Here is a 24529-nt window from a genome sequence, read left to right as displayed (position 1 = left end):
ATTTATCTTCAGAGAGAAAGTAAGCACTGAGTAAATGGTCTGGTTAATTCAAAAGTAATTTGATCAGAACATCCATAATTTACATTGACTTGGACAGTAGGAAAGATGCTGAGCACTACCAGATATCAAGCTCATTCATTTAAACAGATTTACTTACATTATGTTTTATATCTTGTGAATGTAAACTACTCTAAGGACATATAATGATCCACGTTTTATAAGGGGGGGACTTGCACACAACTGTGCCCTTAAAAGTCGTCTGTTCAGCTTGAGTAAGACTCCAGCCTGCTCACAGGCAAACCGGGCCGGGTAGCTGATCGCATTGTTCTTCACACAGCTGTGCCATCTTGTTTCCAGTGAAATCTGCAGGCTTTGTCATTGATGTTGGTGGAATCAGCGTTTGGCCCAGAGGTTTTTATAAATCCAGCTGTGACAGGATATTTTCAATTCAACCTCAAAGCTTTGGGCTCTGCCAGACAGGATGAATCATCCAAACTTGCAATTTATAATTTCCAGCCCTTTTGACTTACAGTGTGTTACTGTGATGTAATCTTTAACTCCAGGGACTTGATCTTAAAGGGGAAATCTCATTCTGTGCCTCTATTCTCTTTTAAATTCCAGAAGCACATACCTCTACCCTCAGGTTTTTGCTCTCGGCACAACAGGATGCCCCAGGTGGACAGGACCAACTGTGATAACCCAGTTTAAAACAGAAGAACGAAGACAAGCGAGTGCAATCTGAAGGAGCAAGACCTGCTGAGCCACTCAGCTATACCTCTGCAATTTTACCTTCACCATTACTGCAAATACTCTCACAAGTGAATTTTGTTTTCACCTCTGCTTTTGTAATGGCTGTGCACCATACCGATACCTATTTCTGTATGAAAAGCATGGTGTTTCTGGGCAAACTGAATCCCTCCTTATCACCCCAACTAAAAATACTTCGTTTTTATCCTATGGCCATTGAAGTCATGCTGACAAAAACCTCTTACCAATTCAGAAGTGCAGGATCAAGCCACTCAGTCTCTGGGAAGAGGGACAGGAATAGATAGATCAAAGATTGCATGTCTAGGAAAAATAGTTACAGTGGCATGTAATTTAGGTCACTTACTTCAAGTTGTCAGGCGGCAGATTCATACTTCTGTATTTTGTTACCACCTATGTGGCCACTCACAGTCCAGAACCCATTGCAGTAAGCACTGTCGTACAGAGACATAAATTAAGCTGCATAGGCTGCTTAAAAAAAAAAAAAAAAAAGCTAAATGACATGTTTACAAATTTATATATTTTTAAAAGGAGTGGATTTGCAAAAACATTAAGTAATCTCATCCGAATTTCCTGCTCATTCCTAATTTTTAAGCAGACATGAATTATGAATGAATCAAGGAAAATCAAAATATGTGATGCTTACTCTGGTACAAAATTGTTAGTGAAGCCCTTGAAATTAGTAACTGCAATCTGAAAAAGCTTACATGAGGGGAAACTGAGGTTAAGACCTACTCATGATCCCCTCACATTAAGGAAAAAGAGCTAAATTAATTAGATTTCTTTGTAAGCACAGATAATTTAGCCGGCTGCAGGGAAGTAGGCTCTTATCATGAAACTAGGGGGCCAAATGTACTGATGGTTTAAGCAGGATAGGGTTGTAAGTGGATCATTAAGTGGATAGGAGTAATGGAAGAGCTTTAGTTGCACTAAGTCTTCTATGCTCGAGGGGCCTCTGGGGAAACCCTTCAACATGAATACAGTATGTTAGATACACAGCAGATTCATTTCTTTTTTTTCCTGCCTTACCAAACAAAGGGAAGAATGGAGGACCCACCCAGAGGTTTATTATTTAAAGCTCTAACAAAAGTCGCATTCTAGTATGCAAAAGCAGGACAATTTATAGACTAAGTAGTGTGGGAAAATACTTGACAGGAAGAAAACCAGCTAGCACATAGATGTAAAATGAGCCCTGCGTTACTTTTCATACTCACCGGTGAAAATCAGAAGGAAGACTACTCAAGTTAATGGAATAACATTTATGATGTATCACTGTGGTAATGGAAACAAATCCTTTGTGCATGTGTGTGAAGGGGAGGAGGGCAAACGATAGAAGAATACTCTTCTTTCTTACACACGTGCATGTAGTAGCTAAATTCTGGCAGATGAACACAGACCAGTGATGAACAAGCTGCATTTATTTTGCATAGTGACTAAACTTCAGATTGGTGTAGAGCATGCCATTTTTTTTCTGCACCTCCATTTGCTAGGTTCAGGCTAGCATCTAATCCTCTGGACATTCCTAGAGGAGTTAGACTTCATTACATTTCAGGTAAATTTGGCTTGGTGATGACAATGCACCATGTTACTAATCCTAATCCTCTCCTTCAAGAGCTTTCTGTTTCAGCCTTGAAAAAAAAAAAATCACTACTCCATGATAGCTGTTTTAATCAACAAAGCAGAATGCAATAAATAAATACCACTTTGTAGCTAAAATCTGATTTTAGGGTTTTCAAAGCACTAAAGATCAAAACTTTTAACAGTACTTAACTGTCTGCAGATGAATATAAAAATTCTAGTTGGAATCGATTTAGCAGTGAAAAAGAAGCCAATAAGTGATGTGCTGAAGTCAATGGAGCTATGCAGCTTTGCACTAGCCAATGAATTGACTTGATATATTTTGTATTAATATGTGTACAATTAGATAGTGGAGGTGGTTGCTTATAGTGGTGTAAAATTTTTTATCTTGGATGAGAAGCAAAATCTTAAAATAATAACAGCATCAAATTGGAGGAAAAAAAGTTATGAATAGGGAACCTCAACCTATTATTTGTGTTTAAAAAAAATAAGCAATCTATAAGGAGGAATGCCAAGTATCCTTCATGCATTAGAAGTTCTCTATTGTGAGAGCAACCAAAGGCAAATAAGCATTCCAAAAAATGGTACATGATGATTCTTATTGCATTCATTTAATACTTAGAATGAAAGTGCTCATAATGCCCTCTTTATCTTCAGAACAGTGAAGGAACAGAGGCAACTGTCCAGCTGGACAACATAACGTCCAACTTCTTTCATGCTTATGCTAGTATAAAGTTAAACCATCGGGGCTACATAGCTGTAGTTCACCGCAGCCCTAGTGGGAGCTTCCCTAATAGGAAAGGCTGGAACGCAGCATAGATGTGGGTGCATCCTGCAGTGCCAGTGAGTTCCCCGCTGCTGCTGTTACCCTGGACACTGCTTTCAAGGCTGGAGGCACCTGACACTTCCTGATGTGTAACGGTAAACTGAGATAGTTTTACGAACGCAAAGAAGCCCTCTGTAGCCTAAGAAATGAGCCAAGGAGTCATGGTCGGATGCTAGACCTTCCAAACAGAGCTAACAGATGGAAGGGAAGGAGAAGATCTTCTGGTGCTAATTTCACAAAGGCTGCTATGCTGATGACTACTTGGCTTGGCTTTGAATCAGTTTAAGTGTACGCCTCAATACCTTAATCCCTGAGTTTTTGTCATTTTTTTCTTCCTAACTTGAGATATTTCAAGTACACCAGCCTCACACACACTCCCCAAATACATTTCCTTCATGCAATCATGTTAAAAGCAGCGGAGTATGTGCAAGTTCATCAGTGTGTGCTCACTTTCCTCTTTGATTTTCTTTAAGTTAGCATCTCCTGCTTTCCCCTAATGTAGGTCCAATAGTAGAAGTGTAGGAAGAGAGCAATGAGGCTGAGAATGAGAGGAAGACTGAAGTGTTGGAGCCATCAGGGAACGGGCATTCTGTGAAGAGTTTGTGGCAGCAATGGCTACGAACTGGCACTGGAAGAGGGGAAAAAAAAGAAGCAGCCAAATTAGGGAACCTACATGAGACATACCTCAACTGACCATTAGGGCCATCATAAAGAGAACCACAACATACTCATAGTGTCCTCACCCCACCTCCTTGCCTCTCCTGACATCCCTGAAAAACTTCTCTTTCAAGCCCAACAGAGTTTTCCCAAGATGAAAGGGTGTCCCGTGTTGGCCAAGCATTGAGGCTTGCCCACTGTCTAGGGAGCAGGTTTGGAATCCAGCCTCACCTGCCTGGGAGCAGACCACAACCCTTGTGCCTCTCCTCGGCCACCGGACAGTAGCTGAGATCTTGGAATATGGAAACTTAAGGTGGGAGACCTCTTCCCCAGTGGTAATCAGACTGTTATATCCATAATGATTTTGATTTGTGTTTTAGCTTACAGAGAGGAACTACAGATGCTACATGGAGTGATTTAAATACTAATCCTTTTTCTACATATATTTTACTACCCGTCTCAATACCCTGAACCTACCAAAAGTATGTTAAATAAAAACTGATTTCCTGTGCTATATTTTGCATTACAAATACCTTTTCATTTCATCAGTGCTTTCTTATTCTGTTTTCACGACTCAGGATAAATAAGAATTCTGGACCAACCTTCAGTGTACCACTATTTTAAATATACCCTAGCTCTCTTCCTCTCCTCTAATAACTGCATACTCTTTGTTTGCATAATGTCTCTGTGTGGAATTAACTCTTGCACATGCTTAACTAAAATCATTGTCCTTGTCTGGAACATTTCTTTTATGCTGTATCTTTCAAAAACCACAGGGTTGTCAGGATTTGTCACCTCTTCAGAGATGAGGGAAAGAAAATCCAAAGGGATTCTCTACAGAAAGAGTAGAAGTCGTATCTTTAACTTGCCTTTGTTTACCTGCACTTAGACACACTCTTTCCTTTTGAAGAAACAGGTTGAATGCCTCCTAATCTTCTGCCACACTGAGAATCCAAAATTTCCCCAATTTACTGCCACACGCCTCTCAAAGTCAAGCTGTATTTTCAGGGGTCCAGAGAGGAAAAGGCTGCCATATACAACAGAAAAGGGACAAATCCAGTTGTTAATTTTTCTCTCTCCTTCCCACTACAAAGGTGGGGGCTTATTAGTTGATATGGTCACTGGAGGCCTCTTGCTAGTTTTCTGAGAGTACCACTGAGAGCAGGTCACCAGTCAGTTCACCTCTTACAGTGATACACGAGGACACCTAAGGACATGGTGATTTCCATAGGCAGCAAACAGAAAGATTTGAGCCAGTGAGGGGACAGAGACAGACAGCAGAGGTCATCACACCCAACACACAGTTGTAGAGATGAACACATGGAACTAATTACCAGCTGCATGATGGTTAGATAAGGCTTCCACCATAGGTAACGGTGCATCTCGTGTCCCAGGCTGGCCAGGGCATGATAGCCACACATGGAGGAGTGTACAAGGGAGTTTAGCATCCAAATAAAGGTGTCTGAGGAGTAAAGAAGTCAGGATGAACAAGACACACAAACCACTCAAGACCAACCCTACGACGAGCTCACAGCCACTATGATGATGCTTTCAAAATGCATCATATCACCCCTACGCATGATCCTTCAATCCAGACTCTGCCAAGGAAGCATGTCATATTCTCCCTTCTCTTTTCAGCATATATCCATCCCATATTTAGTGTTCAGAGACAGAGAAGAGCTCCAAAGGCAAAGGAGAAAATTATTGATCTTCTGACCGAACATGTCATCCTGGTGTCAAGGCCATGTAGCCAAAATGGCTTCCCAAAAAAGAATACCCCAGCGTCTTGTGTAGGGCCTACTTTTAGTGGCCTAGGACGCAGATGCTTCTCTTTTGATGGAGAAAAAAAGAGAAGCAGTGTGGATACAGACCAGAAAGGGACTGAGGACTAGGCTGGACAAAGTCTGAATAGGAAACGGAGAGCCAGAACCTGGGCTGCTACACCAGGCCCAGCCGAACAGGGAGGGAGGGAGCACTGGTCTGTGTGGAGATATACACAGACCCGCATAGGGTGCTATTTTTTCAGTTTGGACACATTCTGTTGGCACATTCTCATTCTGGATGAGGCAGTGAGTAGTGCAGTCTAAATAGCCCAAAGAGCTGAGCAGATGGTATCAACTGAAACGCACATGGTTTTCACACCTTTGGAAGTAGGTGAGCGTCCTACCTGCCAGTCAGCCCATCTGCACTGTGTATGCTATCTCCACAGCATGAGAAAAACTGAAACACAAGGTGTCCACAGAAGCATACCTTGTCCTCCAGGCACATATTTGACCCCCGGCCACCAGTTGAACACCGTAGTGCCATGGTGGTACACATGCAGAACAGTCACCCGGTCTTGTTTCTTGTGCGGAATAAAGAAATCCTGAGAGAAGCCAGACAAAATAAAATTTTGAGTTGTTGTGTTTAGACAAAAGATTTTATACTAAAAAGTGGGGAAAAAAGTTAACAGTTTTGAATCTCCTAAACCCATTTCCTCTGCTGTTGATGGAAACTGGTGAAATTCAACACATGAGGTAGATCTTACGCTATCTGGAATGGGAGGAACCAGAAGGCAGAATTTCTTCCACAGAGCCCCAACTATTTTTACCTTTGAATTAAGGTCCCAAGGTCCAAAGAGGACACATCTGAGACTCTGAGCTTCCACTCAATTTGCAGCTGCTTGGATCTGGTCCTTTTCAGGATATAGGTTAGACGTTTACTGGTACCAGACAATGATCTACAAAAAAAGTGTTTGTGTTGAGTGCCCAAACCCTTCTGGAATTTGCGTTAGTAAAGAGAATGCTTTTGGCAGATGAATATGTCAGGTCACTGTATTTCAGCGTGCACGTGCACACACACGTAACGAAAAGTGAATCTGCTTTTCAGGCACTCAGGGCTGGTAAAAAGCCGCTTTTGTTGCTGATGAAAACAGAGAGAGGATTGATCAACCCAGTGGCGATAGGCCTAGGAGGGCTCCACATGCTGATTGACTTTTCAGGCAGTGTGTTGTCAGTTTGTACTCCGAAGAGCACCAGATTGTTGAAGTCTTAGGCTAGGATACAATCTATAACCTTTACCCCACAAATTTGGGATAATCTGTGACAGCAAAAATGCCAGCACACATACTTGCAGTTTCTTTACTGCCCAACTAATCACTGTTATTCATCCAGACAGACAATGGCAGATCCTGTCTGGCAGCCTTAATCAACTGGCAGCTAAGATCTTGGGGACAATAGCCAAGGTTAAATCTTCTCCCCTAGCCTTGTGGTTAGGAGGGAATGCCCACCCGCAGGAAGGGGGCTGGGGAGAGAACGGCAAGCGGGACAGCAGCGAGTCTTTTCTTCTGGAAAGGAGCTTTTGGGGAAGCCTGAGAGGATGATACCCAGTGGTGATGCTGGACTTTTACAGGCCACATGCTGTTAGAAACCAACACGCTGAAGCTGAGCCCTCTTCTTTAACAGCATCAGCCTTATTCCCACAAACAGGCAGAGCAGAACACATGAAAACAGCATTTACTGAAAAGCATCAACCAAATCAATACAGGATCAAACGAGGACATTAGCTTTTGGCACCCTGCCCCGTTCTGAGAAGGGAGGGATTTCTTTCCAGCACCCGCCCCGCTACAGGAGCCCAGCCCAGCCCTCCCTTACCGTGTCAAGCAGCTCGATGACTTCGGAGAAGAACCGCTCTTGCCATCTGCTGGGCAGCACAAGGAAACGCTGTGAGACCTCGGAGCAGGGTCACGGCTCACCTTCACCGCCGGAGAATTTAAACTGTGGCACCAGGTAAACGCTGCCCACCTGGGATGGATCGACAGCAAAGGGGGAAAAACTCGGGGGCTTTTTTATGGCTGTTGGTTCCTCAGGGTGGGAGCTCAGGAAGGAGTGTTGATCTGGGGGAACGGAAGGCATTCGGGGTTTCTTTGGCTGGTTAGGTGACTAAATTGCTAAATTGCTCGCTCTTTGACATAAGACTGATGCTAAATTATTTGCTCTTTGACAAGGCGAGAGTGAGCTGCTCAGAAACTGTTGCTAGCCTGATGGCAATAGCTGAAAAGCTAAAATCCATGCTTGCATCTGTTCAAAGTCTGGTTATATCTGGAAGCGAAGCATAATAACTCTGAATTCAGACAGAAAAAAAAAATCATGCAGCATTATGGAAAGCTGGAGTCGGTGGGATCCAAACCTTCCTGCGATGGCCAGGCAAGGAATAGTTTTAGCCAAATTCCCTTGCTAAAAGAAATGATGAGCAAGATTTGTGTCGTGGGAAGCTGATGATAAAAATTGGTTTTCTCATTGATAGCGATCAGCCAGAATCATTACGTACCCAGTAGAAAGTATCACATATATTTCAGAGGTGATTTGCAATATCTATACTAGACATCTATCTTCAGACTGTAGGATCACTGTCTCCCATGATCAGAGAGAGAACTTAGATGGCTATGTTGACTGAGATTAATAATTTACACACAACTAAAGCAAAGTGCAACTGTTGAAGCAGACGCTTTAGTGAAAAAGATGTACAAGGAACAAACTGGAATAAAATCCTTCTTTAGACATGCAAATTGCTATTTAGCAGCAAAATAATCTGCATACCCACGGGAGGAGCAAAGCCTAAGGCAAGCTTTGTATAGAACTGTACCCTCATTCCTAGTTTACTTTGGCTGTAATCCACTGGCTGGCACAGGTACCTATAGTTGTCCAGTACTGAAGTTACCAGAAACTGAAACAAAAGAAAAGCAATAGAGATCCATTTGCTATTCAACACCATCTGTTCCAAAAAGATGTTCATATTAATGCTAATTTAATAGGGTCTCAATGTAGTACTCACTGACAGAAAATCCATGTAATTCATACAACTGAGCAAATAGTTAAAAAAAATAAAATAAAATAAAACAAAGCACTTCACATCCCTGTTGGAATCTGAAAAAGAAAATTTGGTCTGGGTAACTCTTTATGTAATCACTGGACTGCTCAAAAATGCTCCAGCAGGAATAGGCTGTTTCCCTTTGTTTCCTTACTGTTTTGTTTTGGCTGGTTGCATTCGCCTATTAATTGGAAACCCAAAAACTGGACCAGGTAATCAGTACAACTGAGCAACCAAGCACAGACTAGCAATTTTCATACCGGTCCTCAGACTGAGTAGTATTTGCTTTAACTAAATGTAACAATTGTGTTATAAACTAAAACTGCAAATTTGTGGTCATCAAAATGTTTTTCCAACCTCTTTGGCCACGTTCCCTTGAAGAGTTTTCGGTGGCCTGCATAAACTAGGGAAAGGCTTGTAGAAAGGCACTGAGAACAAGCAGAAAATAATGTCATCGATACTCTTGGCGGCAGCAGGCTGTAGTGTGCTTGGCACTCTTGGAGAAGACTGCGTAAGTCTGGAAAAGCAGTTTTCATTCCCAGAGACAGGTCCCTCGCCAGCCAGGCCTGAGACAAAATGAGGAGGTACCACGTTCTCCATACACTTCGTGTCTACCTGGGACATCTCAACCCTCAAGCTGTTCATTCATGAACCTTTCAATGTTAATTTTATGAATGAGAGGAAGATTGAGAAATGGGAGGAAATGAGGTATGCTTTGGAAATAATGCTTTCAGCAGGGCAATACTGCTCCTCTTGTGATAAACGTAGTCATGTCCAAGTTGGCTCCCACTCCCACCATTAGAGCCCATCAGCAAAAGCTGTTGAAATGGCTTTGGCTTTCAAACGCTTCCTGGATGCTTACCTAGGAGCCAATCCTGTCTGCTCACCTCGTAAAACATGTCACTTGATAATGTCACCATGGTGAGATTATAGGCAATCCCCAGGCCTCGCAAGCTTCAGTGGTTTCCACTTACACGTGTAGAAGGGTCCCAGTGCCCCAACAAAGAGGTAGAAGGCAAAGAGCGTGTGGCTGGACATGGAGAGTGCACCAGGGACCACGGGTGTGTCCTTGGATCTGGAAAAGCAAAACAAGCAGCCAAAGCTGGCACATCCCATACACTATTGTGGTAGATGTATTTAATTGCTTCCCTTCAGCAAACTCTCAGCGGCATGCTCTCTGGCACAAAGAAAACTGGCATCTCGTGCATCTGTACAAAAGGAGCACCACAGTCCTTCTCTTACCCTGGAGGTCCACGTGCCAGACTCTGCTAAAAGGCTTTAGCACGATGTTTGATTTGGGACCCAGAAGACTGCTCTGCTGAGCACCAGCCTTCTGCAGCACAGCAGCGAACAGACTTTTCCTGTCATGAGCTGGACTCCTCATCACAGGCTGCAAGAGCAACCCACATGTGGGCAAAAGAAGTAGTTCAGGACACATGCAGCAGGGATGCACAGGAACAAACCAAACAGTTCCTGAATCTTCAGGAGTGTAAATCTTTCCAGCTAAATAACAGTTTTAATGACTGCTGCTATTTCCTTCCTGCCCCATGGTGCTCAGGACACCTGAAATTCTTCACCCCTTTATTTTTATATATATATTTTTATAAAGGACTCAAACGCATGACATTTGACTGTAAAATTAGAAAATACTACTCTCTGCTAACACTGCTCTTCAGTGCTTCAGGAAAGGGAATCTTAACAGATTTTCTGTCATGTCACCTCCTCCTAATCCTGCCTCATCCCTGACCCACAGAAATGCAGGATATATTATACATACCTGCAAAAACATCCCAGTTCCCCTTTCATGCTTCCCTCTCCTATTCCCACTGTGGTCAGTGCTCTAAACTCCATCAGCATCTCCCTTTTCTTCCTGACCTGCCAGTTCCAAGGCCCAGACCCCTCTCACTGTTCTAGCTCCAGGATACTTGTAGAAGTCCTCTATTGAATTTTAGTCCTTGGCTCACTGGTGAGCTCATGGGCCTCAGGTTATTTTTACAAAACACCGTCTCTGTCCACACGACTCTGTTAATTCCCATCCTTTCTAAACCTCCTAGTCCTTTACTATTCCTAGATGGGCTGTACCAAGACCTTTTTGATACTCCACTTCTGGATTTAACAGTCCATCAGAAGTCCTAAATCCCAATTTACACTCTTTCCTGGAACTCAAGTCCTGAAACATTTACAGCCTGAGCACTATGTGCCATGTCCTTCTCCTTTCAGAGCCACTACACAGACTTGCCATTCCCCTTGCATGACATTTTGTGGCTTTTCCTTAACTTTTAAATCCAGGAATCCAACAGAGCCCTGTGGGACCAAACTGGACCTGCAGAACCTCTAGCTATTGAAGATCTGAAGTCTCCTAACTGCAAAATGTCAAATCTCAAAATCTGAGGAGTGGTTTTTGTCAATATTTCATTTGATAATAGGTTTTACTGGCATCACAAGGAGTTTAAACTTCAAAGTATTAACTCTTTGGTCTACTAAGCTTTCCCATGACAGATGAATATGCATTTTTAAAAAATCACTTTCTTTAATGTTGCAGACTTAACAGGCAACCCTGAGCACATATTGCTCATTATCTTGTCAGAGCCTGTTGTACATTAAACAGAAAGCTGCTGAGAGTTCTCAGTTATGTGCAGGGGAAATCCCCCATCCCTTCTTTCCTCACTGTGATCCAGCTGGAGTGTCCCTGACATATATTTCAAGACTCAAAGGAAGTTCACGGTCATGGTGAAGGAACAGTGAAAATCGGTCTAGTGAAATAATTTGGGCTTATATCAGGATCATGTTCATTGTAGGCTGGTTCTTCATGATCATGCCATTTCTGTCAAAATTCCTATTTAAAAAAACACCTCTACCTACCTCCACTTTCAAGGACTCAGCTGTAGAATTCCTGAGTTTTCTGCCAAGTTGAAGCCATCACAGTTCTGGAAAGAAATTAAAATTAGCATCCCCCGAATCAAATTAACCCCATTCATCCTAGACTTGACTGAGTCTTGAATAAGGAGGGTCCTTAGACAAAGGCTCAGGAATACAGCTAATGAAAATAGTTCCCACTTTGTAGAAATTGAAATTTTGGACCAGGATTAGAGAGTAATGGTTTTAAAAAGGAACAAAGAGAACCTTCCTGTAATCATTAGCTATTTAACTTTTATTTCCAGATTTTGATATTTTGTTGAAGTTCCACCTCTAAAAATACTCTGAGTATCTGCATGCGAACCACCAGATCCAGGAGCTCTGCGTACCACGTTGGGAAATCAATCGTGATATTTTTCCTAAAGCAGTGTAGGCACAGCATTCATGCAAGGACACACACCAGGTGGCATAACTGCATCCTTCTGCAGGCATTCTTGAAGAGATTCACAGTGCTAGCAGGCAGTTTGGGATTAATTCAGTACTGCTGCAACTCCAGAGATGTTAACTGAGCCCTGGTGGTTATTTGGCTTTCTGAGGCCTGGGTTATACATTGTTTGTTTTGCTTTATCTTGTATATATTGTATAATACAGTATATTAAAGTAGAATACTCATAGAATATAAGCTCTTCCTCTTCCATTCTTTCCTCTGGCCGGGAGACCTTTTCAATGGCATTTGGAAGTTCACCTAGAAAACACTTTACTGCAGTTACCTCCAACAGCTTGTGTTACCTGTCCTAGTTCTCTACATTAGCAAATACACAGGACCAGCTTCCTCTCAATTTCATCTCTCCTGATAATGAGAAAAACACATTTTCTCCTTTGATTTATCATAAACTGCTGAGTATAAGAATATTCAAGCCTCCTTCGGACCCGTCCCCTACTCTGCTGTGACCACTGGGTCCCTGCAGCACAGTAGCTCTACATTGCACAGCAGGGAAAACTATAGCCTAAGGTAAGGCCTCTTATACTGGTATAAATGTGTTCTAAGGAGCCTTAGGCATGTGAACAGGTTCTTAATACCCAGACCACATAGCTCTGCTGGAACGACAGATTCATAGAGCATGCCTGGCACTGTTTACCAACTGTACTTCTGACTTTGCACATCTGGATAAAGCCTGTTAAAATTAACAAGGCTTTGCTGTATGCCAGCTGTCTACAGATTTACCCTGGTGAAACGTAACAAGCGATAAAACTTGCTGTACCTACACACCTCCCTGTATGCAGACCTCCCATCCCGACACCCAACTGCCCACACAGCGCCATGTCGGTGACAGAAACATACTTGCATAAATTTCTCTCCTGCAGTCAATCCCTGCAGATGACCCCGAGACCATCAGCACAAAGATGTCTCGTACGCATCCTGACACAGAGACACACGCCCTTGTAATCCGGGCGGGATCTGCCAGCAGAGAGATTAGTCAGTGATTATCAACTGGCTCAGAGTCAATCCAGCAGGGATTCCATCCCGCTACATGCCCCCAAACAATCCATACACATTCCAGCTCACTCCACTCCGCTGCCTTGGCTTCCCCCGAACCGCCAAACTGTGATGAATGGGAAAACCCGGGAAGCAGGAACAGACTTACCCCAGCAGTGCAGCTGGCTTCGCGCCTCCCTTCCTTCAGGGGCGTCCTCAGCACACGGCTGCTGCTCCTCTCACGCCGGGTGCACGCGGCAGGCAGCAAAACAAGAAGCTGCAAGAGCGTGTGCCGTTAAGCAGATACTGTGCTCGGCTCTCTTCTCCGCAAACGAGGTGAGTGCATCACCCGCTGGGTCTGGCACAGATGTGATGGATCTTCACGCCTCTTCAGCATGATGCGGTGTCCCGGCAGTACCCACCATAAAACCACCATCAGCTGAAGTGCTGAGGCTTGGACTATAGGCCCAAGCCAGAGCTGACCTATAGATGATTCCTGCGTATTTTGTAACTGATAGCCATTGCGCTGACAGGTATTCTACTAAGTTATTACAAACCACCTCTTCTGATGCAAAAGGTGGAAGTATTGAAGCCTGAGCAACAGGCCTGAGCCAAAACTGCTAACTCAGTGTGTAATAATTAGTGACATAGTATGGAAGATGCAGCTATTTTGAACGTATATTTATCTTTGTGTGTAGATAAAATAACAGGGTCGTGGAGACCGTAGCCTGGCACTGTGGCCTGATGTGAGACCTTGTGCATAATCCAATGAGATAAGCAGGAAAACTCCCTGAGCTTCTCCCTTGAGCCCTGGCCAGGCTCTGGGGGAACCTAATGTGAGATTGAAACCAGATATTTCCGCTTAAAACAAAGGTGCCAGCTCTTCTGGCTTGCTGGTTTGTGGGTATATAAGGCTGGACGCGCTCACAGCGACTTGGGAAGCCTCAGCTACGGGTGGAGGCACCGCGCAGGATTTCCCACTTGGAGGGAAAGGTTCTCCAAACCCTCGCTGTAACCGGGGCTGCCCAGTGCCTGCGGGTCTGGATGATGGTAAAGTATGCAACGGGTGAGGGATCTTTTCTTAATCACTGTTCTCTCTCTCTCTCTCTCTCAGGTAGTAATGATTTGATGCATTACCCTGTATTTCCTATTTGTTTAAGTGCACTATTCTGTCTTTTCTTACTGTATGTTTTCTGTATTATTTTGTTATATTATTTAGTTATTTTCAGTAAAATACACCTGCTCTTTTTGCTCTGGTGTCTGAGTTTAATTGATATCCCTAATCAGCAAAACAGATGAGTGCATCACCCACTGGGTCTGGCACAGATGTGGTGGATCTTCAACACGTCTCTTCAGCATGATTCAGTGTCCCGGCAGTACCCACCATAAAACCACCATCAGCTGCAGGCACTATGATGTCATCTTATAACTTTGCCGTAGTGGACATTACAGCACATACTCCCTCATCCCGCTCTTGTCTCTCCCCACATAATTTATCAGATTAGGGGACTAGAAAGGGGAGGAAAACAAATGCAGAAGAGGACTGGGATTCCACAGGAGTGAACCACTGACCTTTAGTGTCACGCCTGGGTGCCTGGCCAAGTGGGAACCAGGCCAACATTTCTTCTGCAGATTTCTTCGGGACATTTCATGACAGCTTTTCAAACAGTAAAAGATGAGGGATCATGCCTGGACAAGACCCTGGAAATCAATCTGTTTGGAGCACTCCTTCAGCCCATCACAAGGGGCTGTCTATGAGCCTTTTGTATGCTCCAAACATGTCCAAACCACAAAATGAGGGAGTGAGGAATGGTGGGAACATTCACTCACTCACTCACAGAAAGCAGAGCAAACTCAGCTGGAGTCATCCCCTTGTATCCAGCCTTTATCCCTGGGCAAGTCACATTTACTGGTTTTGAAGAGCTATGTGAAGAAATTTTGAGGAGTTTGAGAGCGATACCAAGATTGCCCCCTCCATAATCTCCAGCAACCATATCAAGGAAAAATGTAGAGAGCGTTAGTTGGCAGTGGTGGAAATCAGTAACCACAGTGCATGTGTTCAGTCCCATGCGGAGGTACCAGTGCAAAACCCTGACCCCGTCCCACCAAGAAACAACGTGACGACAAGTGATTGGGTTCTGCTTGGTGACCTGCGGTGTACCTGCACCTAGGGTGGATATATGCTCTCTTATTTTCCCAGTGGGCACAGTTTATTAGCAGAACTCTGAAGAAAAGAGGGTAGAATCATACTTCGTACCACTGTTTTGTCTGTCTTTGGATACACCGCAAGCACTTCTGAAGGGCGAAACACCAAAAATTAGCTTTTCAAAGCAGGATAATTAGACATACCATGTGGTGGTAGTTTTTCGTTGAAACACATCACTTGTTGATGGTGCTGAACTACTACTGTGTTTCCGTGACTTGTGGAAACTATAAAAGAAATCAGATACTTTTGGAAAAGGTGATTTAGAGTGTAGACTTTGCATTTTGAGGGCGGGGCGGTCAGATGGGAAATCCAGTTTAGAAGAAGTTTTGACTGACCTTTGCTATCATATTGAGGGGTTTTTTTTGTTGATCCATGCTGTTGATTCTGGTTGAGGGAGGCAATGGTAGTGAACTTTACATATCATTTTTTTGCGCAGCTTCCTATCACAGCCCTTTCTCAAGGTTTCTAATTGCTTATTAACCAACAGGTTTCATTTCTAAAGTTTTGATGCCCAAGTCCTTAAAATGTTTTGGTGGTTTATCTGTGTGGATCGATGGAGGTAATAAATCAGCCCAGCCCTTTCTATCTGTCTATTATGGGATTGTATTTTGGTTTTGTATTTGATGGGACTGCATTTTATTACCTCTCTCTGGTAACTTTAGGTAATGTTGGTTGAGCAACTTATATTGATGTATGAGACTCAGAATTATAGACACAAACTTTTCCATCAAACCTTTTTACACTGGTGACAAAAATTCAACTGAAGTGAATTTCCACAAACGCATTTCATATTCTTCATGTAAACTAAAATTTAAAATATATCATGAAGCATATTTCATTTTATAAAACCTGCCCTGTTCCTGAAGTATTCCCAGTGGTAGTGCTGCAGATGTTCACTAGCATGGCTGGCAGATGAAGAGATGACATCAGTAACATGGTACTTTTACACTCCCAAGAATGGGTGCCCTTTGATGGATGCCAACCGTGAGGGCAGCTCTGTGGGGACCACACACAAAAGCTGTTGGGGCATTCAGTATCAGCAAAAACTCAATAGAAAAAAAATACAGTTCCTTCACTGAAATAGTATTATTTCATTGTGCTGATAGGTATTTTACTAAGCTCTGAATGCCAAACTGAATTGGGTTTTTCATCCGGTGGCTTGTGAAGAAAAATGTTATTCCAGGAACATGGATTACAGCCATAGCAATAAGCAACTCAGTTATGTACTATATGCTGTGGACATGCAGCTCAGACAAGCCAATCAGAGATTTAAAAGACTGCATATTCTGTTTTAAAACTTGGATATCTCCTGCATATAACATGGGTGTTTGCCACAAAATCATTATCAGTGACAAATAACAACGGTAAAACAATTCTGAGAGCTTCTAGATAGTGAAGGTTTTGTTATTTGGACCTCTGATTGTTGCTCCTTTCAGAAAAAATGGTACGAAAAGGACAAATTAACAAAACAGACCTTTTTCAATAATTGAGAAATAGAAGGAGCAGTGAGCCTGTTTCATCTGGATCTGCAGGCTACGTCATGGCGATGCTCTCAACACCACAACAGAGGCTTATCAGATCGGACAGGCCTGTGCATTTTGCTTTTCCCACCTACACTTCATACGACGGAGATGTACCGCAGTACACATCTAAAGTCCAGAACGAAAAGGGCTCTAACCTCCTCGCTTTTAGCAATGCTCTTTGTAGCTGTGAGCAATTTAACTAATCCTCTTAGATCAAAATTACGCACCCACCTAAAAATCTTCTAATACAGACACATTTGCTTGACAGAGAAGAACCGCTTCTTGCTATTAATCAAGCTGTTACATCAAATTTAAGACCTATTTTTTGCTTTTCTGATCTGTAAACCATTAGTATGTTATTATTTCAGTTATCCACTGAATACAGGTCAAGTCTTATTGGGCAGAGAAGTCTCAGATCCAACATCCTGATTATGTTCATTTTCATGGTGTTGTAAAGGTATAGCCCCACTCATACAACACCAATAAGCAACAACAAATCTGCCTGAAATTAAAAAAAAAAAAAAAGAAAAAAAAAAGACTAAGTTTACCAATGAAGCAAACTGACTTTATCAGCTTCTAAACTGCAGGGATGCATGGGGTAATAATGAAAGCAGTGAAAGACGAGATTTCTTTTGCAGTGGAACATACCTTCAGGTATCACCAGCCTGCTGAAATCAATAAACCACCAAATAATAGCAGCAGGAATTTCAAGCTGGGTTGAAGAATATCTAACCAGTTAAGGCACCACAACCTTAACTACCAGCACACGTTTAAAGATCTGAGGTGGCCAGATACCTTCTACAACTTGCAGATACCTGGCCCTCGGAAAATTTGAGTGGCATCAAAATCATTTCATACGCAATTTAACTGAATCAAACCTCACAAGTGTTTTCTGTACATAGATAATAATATGCATTGTTTTATATAAAGATATTTAAAATTACTTGTAAGTTATGTATGAAGTTATGCCACCTGATCAGAAGTGAAGTCCAAAGGAAGATGTACACCACTAGTTCGCAGCGTACATCTCAGGAGACACTTTTCTGAACAGCTTCATCTGCCGTGGAGGGTCCTGGAGCTGGAGAAAAGCTTCAGTAAGATGCAAATGTCAGAGTTGCAGACGCCACTGCACAGGAAGGAAGGCAAAAGCCCCCAGATCTCTCACTCAGCTCATATCTACATCTGCACTCTCGATAAACAAGGTCTACAGCCCCTCATGGGGTAACATACCTCCTAGGGTGAGCGTACCTAAGTCACGAGAAGTTCAAGGACAGGATCACACTGTCAACACTACCAGCTGATGAAGCTCTACCTTGCTCCTTGGCAAGACTGTCCTCCAAAGAAAGCTCTGAACTTCTGAAATGGCATCTTCATGAACAGGGAGGTTTTGTGTAATCTCCCCTACTTCACGCTCTTTAACAACCACATCAGCTTTCAATTGCTAACAACAGAAATAAATAACAGCTGGTTTTATGAGTACTCTCTCAACAATGGGTAACATAATAATAGATGTTTTTACAGCAATAGAATTTCCTACAGAATAATAATTGAATGACTCAGTTTGTTTTGCTAATATGCAATTACCAGCTCGTATAATGTTTCTGGATAAATACAGTGATTTCAGGTGACAATCAACCATCATTAAAACACTCTGAAAACCTAAATAAACTTTTCAGTATATTTGGGTCTAGTCCACAAAGCTCTTGTGCATGAAAAAAATCCAAACTCCTCTATTTAGAGCAAACAAAAGGCCTTTAAGATGCACAGTGAAGCAGTTGAGGGAAGAAGCTCCTTCTGGCACAGGGATTCTGTTTCTTGATTGCCTCACTTACAAACCATGAAACCAATTGCACAGACCTTGGAAGGTTTAGCACAGAATACAGGAAGAAAGGTTTTGGCAGAGGTGCTGAGCAGCCTGTCTCTATGCATAAAACTGGAAGATTACAGCAGCTCTTGTGTAAATTATGGTCTTAAAACCCAGAGCTTTAATTTTATCAGCATAGATATTTCCATTTAATTATTCTGCATACAATCTATTAAGCATACTCTGTGGTCTCAGAAGTCAGTCAGCCTCTCTGTGCCTCAGTTTCCAATCTGCAAAACAGAAGGAAAACTTGCCCATCCCACAGGACTGTGGCTAAGGTGATCTGCAGTGAATGTACAGCCATATCAGCCATGTTCCGCTCATTTCACTACAAGGTTAATTGTGGCTCTAAGGGTATTATCTTTGTGGCCTTGGACAAGTGATTTCAAGTGGGAATCATCTTAGACACCTAAATTTAGGTGTCTACATATAGGTTGTCTGTGGTGGCGCAACTTGCACCCCACTTCTCTTGGGCCACTCGGTGCTTGGTGCAATTTCAACCTCCAGGCCACATACCAACCCAAGATGGATTGGGAAAGGTGGTGGACCAGAGCATGAAGGCACCCACCCCCTTAGCACACCTGGCTCCTGCCTCCCCTATCGCTTGGGAATGAGAATGACAATCAGGCACCTCCTGTCAGCCTAGTGCGTCCATGCGTGGGTCGTGGTCCCAAGGGGGTGATACCAGAACTTCAAGATATAGCAAGTTCTGGGCCTGTGCAACTGGTGGAAAGTACCAGATTATTCTGTCATCCAAGTTGGCCTGAAATGGAAAAGTACCTGATGAAAGTCAGTTATCTCAGACCCTATAAATAGTGACCCTAAGTGAGACCTTTTGAGCTCTCCTGCATCACAGCGGGCTGTGACCAGCATCTCCCCTGAGCTGGGACACCTCTCGGGCTCAGACTCCTCGAGGTTTAAAGATCATCTGCCCACAAAGCTGACGAAAGGCCAGGGTGAAGTCAGACTTCTCAAGGTTCATTTATCTCCCATGGAGGAATGCCGATATATTGTGTTTGCTCTAAACCCAAGAAGAGGGAAATTTTAACTACAGACTAGTCTCTCCCATCCACCTCTTTACCTACGTACATGTCTGAATACACACTTTTGCCTTCATGCATGTGGATGTCTACATATTTCACTGGATATCCAAATATTGCTGTCTGTGTGTGTGTGTATGTTTTGTGTCTATACATATATACATGTTTTGATTTAGGGTACCTTGTAGTGAGTTACTGTGAATCTTGTCATTCTCAAATTTGTAATTAAGTCACTGTTTTAATGATAACATATTCTACCAAATCACCTTGTTAATCTTTAAATTGGTCAACCATTAAGTGCTGCTAAAATTCAACTTTTTGATCTACCTCACACCATTAATAAGTCTTAAATCATAACTTTGTCAAATATTTTCATCCACGACAGTGTCTACATCTGATGTAGCTTCTGTTATGCTTCAGGGAACACTAAGTACGGATTTAGGTGCCCACACATAGGAATCTACTGACATTCAGGGTGCCCTGAGGTATCTCACCTGTCCTCATGCTGTTCCAGTAGGCAAAGGATTCTTCCAGGTTTTGTGCCATATCTGTGAGCTCCACACAGATATCAGAGCTATCTTAAGGCATCTCCAGTGGCACTAGATACCTATTTATCAGCATCTGAATTGAGTCGTCTTAGCTTCTATACCCACCTTTTCTCAGTCTTGCCTACTTACTTACCAATTATTTGAGGTAAGAATCTTCTCTCATTACGTGCTTTTGTGACCAAGCATCAGTCCTGGTTGTAGGGGCCTGAAACAGCCCTGTCTCCAAAAGTGCATTCCCAAACAACTTCTAGGCCTAGAGAACTCAGAAACCTTTGACTTTCATCTCCAAATCTATTGACCATCATGTCCTGAACCAGTATTGTTTCAAATCTGGACTGTGACTGATAAGGAGAAGTGACTTAATGCTGTTCCCAAACATCATTCAAAAACCTTCCAGAAATAAGATGAAAAATATGTCTTGACCAATCAGGTAATAATGTCCTCTTATAAAAAACAATTGCAGCCTTTTGGGATGGTGATGGCAACAAGGTTTTTTACGCTAAGATCACGGAGAGAAGCAAGAAGCCAAAAGAAAGAAAAGGTGGAACTGATGAGCTTTCATTTGGACATTAGTTTGGGGATTATTTCACCTGGCTTTATATGCCCAGTTCTGAACTGGTGACTCCAGGACCTGGGAATAGTTAACCAGAGAAATAGGATCCTCTAGTAACCTACTTACCTGCCATAATTTAGATGTCAGTCTTAGAAAGGAGTTGCCCTCTAGACTTGCCCCTCTTTCTCCATTTGCTATAGAATGAGCCGCTGCTGATGAACTCTGAATCAGGGCAATAAAACTGGAGGGAGCAATCCTAACCCAAGGGATGCAGGGATACTGGTCTAGTCCTAGAGCTCTACAAAGCACACAGAATGAACTAGCTTGTTCAAAGCCTCTGACATAAGCAGCATATGGATCTCCAAAACCAGACCTCATAGCATTTACAATATGCATAAACCATGGGCAGAACATACATCTATTTGCTGCTGCAACTACTGCAGTATCTACGTAATAAGACTACAGTGCTGTGGCAGCCTGATCTGGAACGATGACCCCTGTCTCTTGTTTTCCCATCTGAAATCAAGGGAATACAGAACCTTTATAAACCTCCCTCTTTGTAATACTTGAATGTTTCAGTTCTTTTCAAAAATTTTCCTCTTCCATTTCACTCCCACACAAAACCATCAACAGCACTGAACTGAGAAATTAATTCTGACCAGCTGTTCCTATCAAAGAGAGAGTACATAATAGTACTTGCCACTGAACATCCACTGCCATTAGAGAAGAGATTTTTTTTTTTTCCTGTCTGTACCCTACCTTCCGATATTCCTTCACTATGTGCACCTAGTTGATCAAACATGGCAGTTGTACTAGATGCTGCTTCAGAGGCTGAAGAAAGATATAAATGGTGCATAGATTTTGTGCAGGCCACCTAAAAATGACTGAGGTTCCCATTCCAGGAAAGAGGATGCTCTTGTAATTGAAATGCTGGCATTAGAAGCAAATAATGTGTATTCTGGTTTTGATATCAGATGCTCTGAATTACCTCACCAACATCTGTCAGTCTCATGGGGATTCTGAAACTCTAAGACATCTCTCCCTCTTCTTGCTGACCTGGTAGATATCCATATCACCTTCCCTCTGCAAAGATGCCCACATCACATTAGCTTTAACTAAATCTCTCTGTGATGCCGTCACGCTTTCATCTTCTTCTGTTTCAGCCCTACACCTGAAGAAACCTCCACACAGAACTTAGCACGGCTACTGCCTCACTCCTTTTGATCTTCAAATCTTTCACTCTAATTATGCCTGCAAATCACTGGCACGTGGTGGCCAACGGGCAACTGCCAAACCAGGATGTCTCCTTAACTTTTACCACTTCATTTTCTATTCACATTTTGCCTACTCCTACCTATATCCTGCCCATGTCTGCAAAGCATTTGATCTTGTCTAACACGCAGACTTCAAGCTCTGCACGGTCTGACTCCCCATGCAGTGACTACCAAAGTACTTATAGTAGCAATAAAAATTGAGGATGCAAAATCCTCTTTCCTCCTTTAACGATCTGGTACATCTGCTCCCAGTGATATAGAAGCCAAATAGAGCAGATATTTATAGGAGCCAGAAAATGAACAATTCAACTTTCCAACTTTTAATGGTGGATTGTGTAGCCAATAGGTAGTACATAATGTTCTGAGCTCTGTCCTGATGCAATTACCGTTTGGAGAACACCAGACACCTTCCTGAAATTGTCTTACATTTACAATAGCAAGAAAGATTCAGTTTTGGCCCGTCCTTTATCTATGTGCGACCTATGTGAAATAGAAGACCTTGCCTTGAGTTAATGTAACTTATAACAAAAAGAACAGTGACATGAAATCTTTACCGAGGCAATATACCTTCCTTCAAACTGAAAGAGTGGCAACTGCCTTGCTGGGGAGGACTTTGGCTGGATTATATACACCGCTCTCACAGCAGTGAAAACAGTGGGTGATCACTGGGGAAAAAATGCTGTCCCCACTCCATTTATTGCAGAAAAATGATGCAGTTGTGACTCCAGTTCTGGCAGACTCCTTCGGCTAGTGGTGAATCTGTCAATAACTAGCAAGGCCATGTGCAGTCAAACAGCTGCAGAGCTACACCGTAAAACTGAGTGACGTGAATCCTTTGTAACTCCCTGTGGTGTTATGAAGCTTAATTACTTTTTACATATGCTTGGAGATCCTCAGATAAATACAGTATGTTCATGGGAAGCATCATTAATATCACCATTGCTGCTGGCTAGTACAGTCCTCATAAGGGTGACAACAAATTAGCCAGCGGAGTAACATGCAGGAATTCTCTCTCCTTCTACTGCAGTATGCAGCGACAGGAAACCCACTGCTTTCCATTCCCCTACAATAGCACTGTGTACCAGGGGAAGTTAACCTAGACGATAGTTCTAGGTCTTGTCATATTCACAGCCTATAGGTGATGATGTGGACTAGCAATCCTGCTTTGGCAGCTCAGTACACTTCAAGCTGCAATATACTTCAGCCTTCCTTCCTAGTGTAACTACTGTAAGATGTTTGGAGCTCATCCATTCAGGATTGTACATGCTCCTGGGTTTGTGGTTTTGTCCTTGTTGCCCTTCAGTGCTTTGGCACACAATGTTCTACATAACAGTATAGGAAAAACACTCTTAATGATAGTGTGTACTCCTAATTGGAAGTCAACACACTACCCTCCCGAGAGGAAAATTCTGATCTTTGCCACAGCAGATACAATGCAATACAAAGCAGACACAAAGAAAGACTATTAGTGAATATGCAGATCACATACCTCTGTCTCATTTGTTTGGTTTTTTTTAAAAAAAAAAAAAAAAAAAAAAGGGCGATGATGTGCAACTTATTCCCCTCAAGTCTAACATATCAAGGAAGCCTTTCAAATGACTTTCTGTCATGAGGAGATTTAGACAATTAAAACATGATATAATGACTGTATAGCTAGCAATGCCCAAAGAAAGCAGATAGAAGAAAAAGCACCTGGTTTTGCAAAAAAGTGTTCACACGGCTCATGGGATTCCTTAAGACTGAAGAGATTGTGCACTCAAATTAGAATAATATGCTGACCCCCAAGTTGATAGTTCCATCTCTGTACTAAGTAGATAAGGCAGAAGCACAGATTTAAAGGTTTCCTCCTGCTCCCTGCAAAAAACATGACCAAAGGTATGCATTTAGGACTCGGATAAGTGAGAGTACGATGCCAGCAGAAGCAGTCATCAGGCTGGTTTGTGCTGTGCCATAATCATCAGTAAGTCCCTCCCACCCCACTTAGAGATAGATTCTCTGTGGGATTTCACAGCCTCATCTGCCCAGCCCTGTTTCCCAGAAGTAACAGCTCAGCCAAACAACAGCTGCCACAGCAAAAGGTGATGAGCGAAGGGTCTGATGTGACATCTGCGTGCTTGCAGACGTGCTCTGGGAAGCTGGCGATACAGCAAGAGAATTCGCAGCGGAGGAGCGGGCAAGAAGGTTCCACCCCATAAGAGGCACTGATTAATCATAAAGAGGACAGACCAGTTGTGGTCCTCAATTAATAGAATAACCTGCCCCTCGACAGTATCAGGGATTCCCTTCTGTTGGGTCTCTTACACATCAGTTAAATGGATTATCAGAGATATCATGTAGTTTTCAGGCAAACATTCATTCCCGTAAGCTACCTGGAAGCCAGCCATAGATGCCAGGGCTCAGTTGTGGACTAGGGACTGATGCCAGTTATTTTACTAGCTGAACATTTTTTTTGCCATGTAGCCATGAGCCTTTATTCGTGTCTCAGGCATCGCAGCCTCTTCTTCTGTACTTGGG

At 42.8% G+C, this 24529-nt stretch overlaps 1 protein-coding gene and 1 pseudogene across 1 annotated transcript in view; both read right to left on the bottom strand.

The window, feature by feature from the left end:
• Positions 1 to 2824: 2824 nt before the first annotated feature.
• Positions 2825 to 13563, bottom strand: LOC113491344 (annotated as a pseudogene).
• A 724-nt stretch (positions 13564 to 14287) lies between these two features.
• The window catches only part of LOC113491096 (potassium voltage-gated channel subfamily A member 1), an 88481-nt gene continuing 78239 nt past the window's right edge, over positions 14288 to 24529 (bottom strand). The window contains exon 2 of the mRNA XM_026867758.1: positions 14288 to 14708. Coding sequence (XP_026723559.1) covers positions 14691 to 14708 — 18 coding nt within the window. The 3' untranslated portion in view covers positions 14288 to 14690. The remainder of the gene's footprint in view (positions 14709 to 24529) is intronic.

The sequence above is a fragment of the Athene cunicularia genome (genome assembly GCF_003259725.1).
Source record: "Athene cunicularia isolate RWA chromosome 1 unlocalized genomic scaffold, athCun1 chr1_part2, whole genome shotgun sequence".
Taxonomy (NCBI): Eukaryota; Metazoa; Chordata; class Aves; order Strigiformes; family Strigidae; genus Athene; species Athene cunicularia.
Note: the sequence above shows the minus strand (reverse complement) of the source record. Positions and strands in the feature narration are given on the sequence as shown.